The sequence below is a fragment of the Plasmodium fragile genome (genome assembly GCF_000956335.1).
Source record: "Plasmodium fragile strain nilgiri unplaced genomic scaffold supercont1.1, whole genome shotgun sequence".
NCBI lineage: Eukaryota > Apicomplexa > Aconoidasida > Haemosporida > Plasmodiidae > Plasmodium > Plasmodium fragile.
In genome coordinates, this window is record NW_012192581.1 from 313,422 (window position 1) to 323,383 (window position 9,962).

The 9,962-nt window shown below is 40.2% G+C and overlaps 2 protein-coding genes across 2 annotated transcripts; both read left to right on the forward strand.

Annotated features, from left to right (window-relative positions):
* Positions 1 to 541: 541 nt before the first annotated feature.
* AK88_00075 (uncharacterized protein) lies at positions 542 to 3,048 on the forward strand (the record flags this gene model as incomplete). Its single annotated transcript, XM_012477726.1, has 2 exons — positions 542 to 2,018; positions 2,195 to 3,048. 2 exons carry the CDS (start codon positions 542 to 544, stop codon positions 3,046 to 3,048), a joined length of 2,331 nt encoding a protein of 776 aa, XP_012333149.1.
* Positions 3,049 to 4,505: 1,457 nt separating this feature from the next.
* Positions 4,506 to 8,947, forward strand: AK88_00076 (uncharacterized protein; the record flags this gene model as incomplete). Its single annotated transcript, XM_012477727.1, has 2 exons — positions 4,506 to 4,794; positions 4,971 to 8,947. The coding sequence occupies 2 exons, from the start codon at positions 4,506 to 4,508 to the stop codon at positions 8,945 to 8,947; spliced, it is 4,266 nt and encodes a 1,421-aa protein (XP_012333150.1).
* Between the last annotated feature and the right edge of the window lie 1,015 nt (positions 8,948 to 9,962).

A 9,962-nucleotide genomic window follows, 5' to 3' on the forward strand; every position in this document is an offset into this window, starting at 1 on the left:
ACATGTATACTCGTTACACGTATGCGAGTTATATATTATTAAGCATTATCCTCCCCTTGTTCTGTTGTTTCCATTGTACATACATTTGTCCCATTGTACCTTTGTACCATTTCACTGTTCCCCATCGTTTTTTGGCGTGGTTATTCGTTTAACGAAGAAAGGTTTTTTCCGCGTGGCGCCAACTGGGGAACACCTTACCTGTTGTTACATTGACATATTCGCGGACACGGTCACTAAGGAGTGTACTGAGCGCATGTTGAGCGAATGTTGACTTTACCGTGTGGGGTGTAAGAGGCTTCTAACCCTTACGAACATAGGAGTACTCACAACTGGGTGAGTGGCTGCATTGGTGGATACATATGTGGTGACACGGGCGGACCCTTGAATGAGGAAGCGTCGCCTCCTTTTAATAGCCTCTTTGCTTCTGTTCTACGCAAAAAGGATTTCCTGCTTACTCAATATATCTGCCACACCAAGCAGTAGCCCGCTCCTTTTATTTGCTCCGAAGAAACGAAAAGGAAGAACAAAAAAGAATCACAACATGGAAGACACTAAGGAAGCAATTATTGCCATGGGGTCACAGAACCTCGTAAGAAACGGTAACAGCAATGTGTACCTTTCATTAAACAATTACGCAAACAATTACTCAAGCAGTTACGCGAATGGCACTACAAAGGAAAACAAAGCAAACACCAAATTGGTGAAAAGTAACGTTTTGAGCATTTTCAGCTATACACTAAAGTATATGAACAAAAAGAGTCTGAACAAATGGCTCAGGAATAATATTAAGGCGCCTTTCTATGACACCTTTGTGCCTCGAAACAAACCCATAGCCTACATACGCTTTAAGTCTTTAGAAGATTTAAAAGTATTCGAAAAGTTGATAGAAAATAAACGCATCTACCCGAATGATAGCTTGTCAATTATTAAAATTAACAAATTCTCCAAGTATGCTCAGAAGAGGAAGTTGTTTCAGGAGAACCAGCTCGATGAAAAAGATAATGATGGACAGCAGGTCGAGCACCCCTACAATGGTGAGGAAGACAACCACCTTGGAGATAATAACCATAGTAGTAAAAAAAAAGCCAAGAGACAAAAAATGGAAAGGTCAGTGGCGGAAAACATAAAGAGGGAGACAACGGAAGAGGATCAATTGCCAGATCTACAAACCATTATCAAAATGAACAAGACACAAAAGATTAAAAGCATAGAGAACTTTGTAACTCCTTTTTATAAATACCCTTATGAAAATCAAATTAAAATTAAGCACCGATTTTTACAAAAATGCAAGGATCAGATTTTGACAAACTTGAGAAATAAATGGGAGAAACAGAGTATACTTTTTGGGGACATGGAATCTGTCCACCCCGACGATGAAGTCCATATGGGCAGCACGGGTGAGGCGAGTAGCGGAGGGAGCGCCAGTGCAGGCGCCCCGTCAAACATGCACGGAGGAAACCCCACCAGCAATAATAACGGTGAAAAAAAGAATAAGAAAAACGAAACGAGCAAAGACAGCTGTTTCAACAAAACTGTTCTCTGTGATGTAAAGCCTAGCAGCTACATCAGCAGGGAATTTTCCGTAGACAAAAAAATGAAAAATTATGAATTTGAGGTTGATAGCCCCTTGGTCCCAGACGAAAAAGGAATCAATGCGTACCGTAACAAATGCGAGTTTACCATTTCTTATGACGAAAATAACAATGTCGAGATTGGGTTTGTCACGGGGAAGATGAAAACGGATGTTAATGACGCGGGTGAGGATAAAAACGCCACCGAAGATAACAACTGCAACTTTAGCGAACACAACATAAGCAACAGTGCCTCTCCCATGAACGAGTCCCAGAGCACAAAACTAAGGAACAAGAAGCAGAAGCAGGCGTACTATTTGAACCCCATCGTTAAGAGCGTCGACGACTGCGTGCACATTCATCCCTGCATGAAGCAGGTAGTCCAGGAGATGAAGAGCATAATTAAGGATTCCAGTTACCCGGTCTTCGACAGGGTGTACAAAACAGGTAAGGGTTTCGCGATGGATCGCATAGTGGCTCCTTGCTCAGCGTGCTATGCCATTTTGTGGGAGCGTAGTATGCCCGTTTATGTCCGTTGCGTATTTCTTTGGAGTATTCCGTTGAGTGTACCATTGGCACATCGCCTCCACGCTGCTTTGACACCACCACCCCCTTCCTTGTAGGAGTCTGGAGAATCCTCGTCGTGCGCTTCAACAGTATGAAGGAGCTGATGATCACCGTGCAGACGTACTCACTAGATCAAAAGAAAAAAAAGGAAATCAAAAAGCTGCTGATAAACAGGCTGACGAAGAAGAAGGACGAAGCGTGCATGAGCTTCTCCGACTATAAAGTTGTTTCGCTTTATCTGCAGGAGCATGAAAATTCAAATGACTCGACAAGCCAGTCCCCAAATGAACACCTATGGGGAGTGGAATACTTGGAGGAAATCATCCTAAACAATCGTTTCTTATTAACACCGTCCTGTTTTTTTCAAGTCAATCATACCAGCTGTGAAATTCTATACAAGAGAGTCATTGATTATATCAACACAAGTGAGAAAAAAAAAAACTATATATTTGACTTGTGTTGTGGCACGGGCACCATAAGTATTTGTGCTGCGAATGAGCTGAAGGGGAAAGACGTACACATCGTCGGCATTGATATTTGTGAAGATAGCATTATTTGTGCAAATAAAAATGCGGAAATGAATAAAATTAAAAATTATAAATTTATTCAAGGGAGAGTGGAAGAATTATTTGCAAATGAAATTAAAAACGTATCTGAGAAGAACTCCAACGTAATAGTTATTGTAGACCCCCCGAGATGTGGCTTGGCGAATAGCGTCCTAAACATTTTGAGCTCCAACCAACTGATTGGGCAGATCATTTACGTTTCGTGCAATCCAATTACCCTCATTAGCAACGTAACACATGTTTTGTTTCAAAACGAAAACCTGAAAATCAAAAACCTCGTCTTTGTGGATATGTTCCCCCACACCTTCCACCTGGAGTGCATCACCAATATGGTGAAGGGGTAGCCGGGCCCTCGTCATTAAGCTTACACTTTAGGAGCCTTTACATGTTAAGTTCGCACGTCTCACCCTGTACCACCCCCGCTTAATGTCACATGAGCGCGTTTGCCCAAATGGGCCGTGGAGCGGAAAACACCAATTGTTAACCATACATTTATTTGCGTAAATGTTTTTGTCATAAATTGTGCCCTTTGTTGAAACAAAATTATTTAGCATGCATTAGTGTCATTTGTGTCACCCTTAATGACCAACGCAGTGCCATTTGCATATAAGCACTCCGCGCAAATATGTGCTTTTTTTTTTTTTTTTTTTTAAACCCTTGCAAACCGTATACAACGCTGCAAAGCTTTAACCCTCTTACCATTTGTTCGAAAGGTTAGTACTAAAAAGGGGGGAAATCAACTGACGGTTCTTACGCTCGATCGGTGTTTGCGGGGACCCGCTTAAAGCTGCAATATGGGTGACCGGGGGACAATGCCATTGCTGGTGCCATAGCTGCTACGGCTGCGAAATAAAGGAACGAATAATTAGTAATACCCCGCATGCGCACTTTTGTTATATGCTGTGCATTCCTGCGCTAACGCAAACGTTGCAGGGTAAAAGAATGCTCATAAAAAGGCACTATAAACTTGTTTCAGTCATTTCCGCAAGTTCGTACATCAAATAAATGGGGAAGTACTTCTTGATGACGTAGTGGATTGACGTTATACTCTAACTTTTGATCACCTGTGATCAGTGTTTATTTTTCCGATCTGCAAAAGAGCCATTGTAGCCACTTTTGCTGGAGAAGCGTTTTATTTTTTTTGCGTAATGGGCTTCTCTAGAGTATGTGAATGATACGAATGAGGTTACGAACCTCTTGAGGGGGGAACTGTGCCGCTGGGTTGAGCTGCTTGCGCGAGTCTGAGTGAGGAAACCCGATAAGGAGAAGCGGGGAAAGCGTGCGCTGGGTAACCCGGTGAAGATTATAACCCTGCTAAGAGCAACCTGAAAGAACATAATTTCCAGCGGAGTAACTCAACCCCGCGTGGAAGCAGCGCGCCCACACCTGGCCCGGCACTCACCCCGCAGGACAACTGCGGAGCAACTGACGCAAACGTTGGTTCCTTTTCTTCACGTGAATACAACAGCCCTTTGTGTATTCTCCCCACTTGCCCTCTATATCACACATTCCCATTTTGGCTGCTCCTTTTTTTGTGAGAACCGAATTGAATTCCAAACAAGTTTTTGACTTGCTACAGGAAATTAAAATAGGAATTGCAAAATGACGGCTTAAGAGGAATGGCGATTAGAAAAGAAAAAAAGAAGAAAAAAAAAAAAAAAGAGAAACAACTCTGGCTTGAAAAGCAAAATTTTCGAACGTGAGTCATTTATTCATGTAAATTTGTCTTTCACTTCGTTTCATAATTACCCTATTTGTTTTTCGAGCGGTGCGCTTGCGCTGTTCACCAAACGACAACAAAATGTGGGCGCTCATTGCGTTTGCCCTACACACCGGTTTCCTACTGGGAAAATCGGAAGACCTACCATCCAAAGTGCCCGACAAGCTTCTAAACAAAAGTTTAATAGACATTCTAAACTACAACTTCAACGTCAATGATGTCATGGGCATGTTCGAGAAGACATTTAAAAACAGTGTTGACGATTTCAAGATTGAGGAGGAGAATAATGAGATGAAGAATTTGCAGTTTAAGAAATACAAATTTGACAAGCAAAATTATAATTTTATGTATTCCTCTTTTAAGGACTACTGTAATATTTCATTTACAAAGTGGCGATTTTGCCATGACCACTGAGGTGTGGGAGTGTGTTCCCACCGCTTGATCTGATATACTTGAGATGTACACTGCAAATGCCATGCCCTTGTTATAGTGCACCGATCCATGACTCCATTTACACTTGCCCCCCCTTTTGTTTTTTTTTCACAGGCCTTAACGAAATCGCAAACACGGAAAACTGCAAAAAGTACGCGGACAAGGACTACATAACAGATGTCTTCAATAATATCGACAGCGATTTTTACAACCGATTTTACAAAGAAATAAACCAACTGAAGCACTACATTTTCGAAATAGGGAAGCTGCTAAAAAGGAGAGACGAACTGAACAATGAAATTAATGGCACATTTGAGGGAATTAAGAATACGAAAGAATGGGTTAAAAAAACAATGACGCAAAAGTCGGGGACGGCATTGCCTCTCATTCGATATTTTGAAGATATGACTTATAACTTAAAGCATACGAACAAAAGCTTGAGTTATTACGATATGATGGTACAGTACGGAAACGAATTAAACGGCATCATCAAAAATGCACTAGTGGAATATGTATACATGTATAAAGAAACAAAAACATATCAAAAGAAAATTGAAAAGTACATGGAAAGAAATGCTAGGATCCTTTCCAAGATGCACAAGAAAATTATTCTCAGCATTTTTTACATGATTTCTGATATGAACAGAACAAATGAAAAAATCGACAACTTGATAAACAAAAAGATCAACGAATTTAATGATTGGGTGAATTCTGAAAATGAAGAATATGTGAGAAAATTAAAGAAAGTTAAATCCAACATTGATTTTAATTTAGATGATATTAATGAACATATAGACCAGTCCAAGGAAAAATTGGAGAAGGATAAAATTGCCTTTATAAATATGAGCAAATTTTTAACCTTCCAAAACCCCACCAAAACGATAAGATCCATCATGCATTTGTTAAACAATAAATATTCAAAGGATGTAAATATCATTTTTTTGTATAATGAAGAGTACATTGATTTTTCTCTAGACAAGATGATAGAAGTTCCTGAGCCTTGCAAAATCAACATCGACTCCAAGTCCACAGATAAATTTAACTTTGCCCATTTGGATTTTATGGAAACGTCCAAGTATGAACAAATACTCAACACCCCCCCCTTCGGAAAAACCGATGTCAATCATATAGACAAACAGAAAATCGATAACATTATTAATGAGATATTTCTGCAAGACAATAAACTTGACAACGAGCATTGGATTAAGGCAAAGGAATTTGAGGACGTCAAAAGTAATATTTCTCTTAGCGATCCGAATAAAGAAATACAAGTGTACACGGAAGAAATGGAGAACAGCATAAACACAACTATGGACCATTATGTGTTCAAACCCACCATTAAAAGATACATCTCTAGTGTTAGAAATCTTTTTAAGAACCCCATTTTCTACTTTAACAAATATATTTACTCCTTCGAGAAGAATTTTGACTCGCCTTCGAGCGGAACGGACGGTGCGCTCTTCAGCTTCCCTATTAAGATCGCTTTAGATGAGGTGAAGGAGGAGCAGAAAAAGGAGGAACAACAGAATGAGTCTGCGGGAAAGCCGCCTAGTGGGGAAGTCAGGGCGAGCGGAGGACCCGAGGAAGGTACAGAAATGGAGGTTACCAGTCGAGCCGAACCCAAGGAAGAAGAAAAGGGGACAGAGGTCAAATCCCCGGGGGAGGAAGCGAAGGGGTTATCGACCACCTCCCCTGGTGAGAAAGCAAAGGAGACAGAGGCCAAATCTCCTGGTGATGAAGCACAGGGGACAGAGGCCAAATCCCCTGGCGAGGAAGCAAAGGGGGCAGAGGCCAAATCCCCGATTAACAACATAGAGGTAACCGGACACGACTTCGAGAATGACGCAGAAAAGTGGGCGAACACTTTTGTGAAAGAAGGGCCATTCCGTGAGCTAGAAAAGGAGCTGGAAAACGATATAGACACTGAATTAGACGCGGAGCTCGAAGCAGAGTTGGCCAAAACCGAATTAGAAGTTAACCTAGAAACAGAACCCGAAGGTGAGATAGAACCCAAGTTTGAAAGGAACCTAGAAACAATGCCTTGGGGGCAACAAGGCAAGGAAGATGCCTTTTTTGGGAATGAAATGGAAGCAATGTTGGCAAATAAGAAGGATGATAAGAGTGAAGTGGGGGGTGAAAAAAATGTAGAGGAAGCAAGCTTGGAATATTCAGATATGCTCGAAAGGGAGCGCGAAGGTAGGGACAAAGAAGGAAATGAAATTGAAGTGCAGAAGGAGAACGAAGGCGACAGGGAACACAAGGACGACATGCTCTATGGTATGGATGATAAGTCTATTCAGTTTGAGGAGGAGAAAAGCGGTGTTGTAGAAGGTGGGGATGAGCAGGGGGAAGGTGAAGAGGCACATAGAGAGGACGGCAACGGAGAGGACAAAGAGGAATATAAGGAGGAACAGGAAGAGGACCATACGGAGGAACAAAAAGAGGACCATAAGGCGGAAGATAAAGAGGATGGCGGGGAGAATCCCAACGAGGGAGAAGTAATGAAGGTTAAGAAACACAGAAAGGCGAAAAAGAAGAAAGAAAACAAGGAGGACGACATGGATGATGAAGAGGGAGAAGATGACGACGAAGACGACGATGATGAGGACGAGGAGGATGATGAAGATGACGAGGATGAAGAAGATGAAGAAGGAAAAAACGAGAACAACTATGACGATGAACATGATTATCCCCATGGAAAGGAAAGTTCAGAAAAATATGACCTAATTAGCGAAAAAAATAAACACAGTTTATCCATTTTCGACAGCGCAAGTATGAAGTATCTCTGGAGAATACCAATTATTAATCGGCTCTATAACACGTGCAGCGAAAATAAAAAGGAATGTGCAGAGAAAAATGGCATAGAAGTTATTGACCTTTACGAAATAGGAGAAGAAGAGTTGCGAGAAATATACCAGGATTTTCAAAACTTAAGTTATGAAGATTCTCTAAAAAGGGTTAAGGAGAAAATTATTTATGCCGTGCCAGATGTGGAGTACCTTGCAAAAGCTTTGAAAATACACAAAAAGAATAAGGAAGAAAATAAGGAGAGGAATTTCTTATACGACGCGCTGTATGGAAATGATTACTTGATTATCAAGTCCAAGGGTGTTAATGTGGAGACGTTCATTTATCCCTATTTCGAGACGTTAAATTTGCAGCTGAGTGAGATAAAGACATGCACCATGGAGGATTACTACGGCTGCATGAAGAGATACATCAAGAAAAAAATTAAGAAGAGCACCCCGGAGGAGGAGGATGAGGAGGACAGGGAGGAGGAGAAAGGGGTCGACCATGAGGACGACAAACCAAGCGACATACTAAACAACACGAAGAATGAAAAAATCCTGTTCGTGTACCTGGGGACCTTCAAAGATGAAGTGTTCAAATTGCCCAAGTCCAAAATCGGAGACCACCTAAAGAAGGCCCACCTGAAGCAGTTCCTGGACAACCCCAAGGACTATCACTTTTTTAACAACCTTTTAATCAAAAAATATGAAGAGGAGTACTATTTCTTCCAAAAGTTGAAGGTGTACACGGTGTACCATTCCAAATATAAAAATTCAATCATGTACGGAATTGACTTTAAATTTTATGTTTCCTACTTTTCCAAAGAAGACATACAATATTTGCCCCTGTCGTACTACCATGACTCCATCATATATTTCAAGGTAGTGCTGGCCACGTCTAAGTTTGGGTACCAAGAAATTGTCCCTATTGATGATGAAATTATAAAGTTTGGATTAATGCTTTCGTTAGATAATAAAAAAAAGAATGTGCATTATTTAATTCATTCGGAAGTTACCAATGATACGAACTATGACTTACTGAAGAACAAAACAGGGGTTGTCAGAATTTATGAAGTGTCTTATGAAAATCTTAAAATGCAAATGGTAGATAAAAAATACACAGTCCAAGTAACAAAAACGATGAAAGTTATTCTGCATAAGGAAGTTACCTTTAACAATAATAAAAAGAGAACACACGATTACATTGACACCTTTTATGAAAAGATGAATAAAATTATGAAAAATAACATGGACCTGGATTTGTTCCGTAAAACGTTTTATGTGCATTTGCATAAAATGTAAGAACGTTGGAGAGGAATGAAATTCCACGTATTTGTGTTGTTCCTTCTTTTCTTTTTTTTTTTTTTTTTTGTGAAAAATGCGGAATTGTACACATTGTGCAAAATGTGGAGATTATTTCCTATTGGGGAAAAACACTACGCACGTTTTTAATTACCGCCATGTGCGCTTTTTTAACATTTCCTCAATACTTACTTCACCGCCCACTTCTTACATGATTTGTTTATTTTTTCAGTTCCTGTATGATAAATGGCTACATAAAATATGCATCCCCAATTTATCATATTTTATTTGAGCTGTTCATTAGACTCTACTTTTATGTACTTCATTTTTTTTTTTTTTTCCTCTCTCTAATTAGTTTTAACGAAGCTTAAAATTTGAAGCTGCGCTGTCTTGTCTTACATATAGCTATGTTTATATCATACGCATGGTGTGTTACGCGTATCACTTTTCGCACAACCATTTACGGAGATTTCCCTCCGTTTAATTAAGCCTTTCCAGTGCTACTTTAAAAATAATCCTTTTTTTCTAAAAAGCCCCCTTTGGAGCGATCGCCCTACACTTTGCGAGGTTATGAGGCAATGTCTGAACAAGCGCCTTTCGTAAATGAGAAAGGATAAATTGCTCCAATTGAGATGACATATTTTACACACTGAGCGAGCTATCATCAATAGGCACAGTGCGAAACACACATATTGTTCTGTCCTTGTGCACGAACTGTGAAGCACTTAATTTGTTCACAATGAGCATGAGCTCAATCGAAAACGCGCAAATTCATTGAATGTCACCATTTTGTGTGTGCCCCGCCCCATGCACACAAACCAAGGTTGGCGCTTCTTTGTCATTAAAACGTAAAAATGAATAGGTACCTACATCCTTGTGCATACGGAGAATGTAATACGACAACTGGGAATATGTTCTTCCACAAAAGGAGCTCGTAAAAACAGATTGCACTACCTTTTAAACGCGTTGTGGAAGTAAAAAATTATGAACGGCAAGGAAAAAAAAAAAAAAAAAA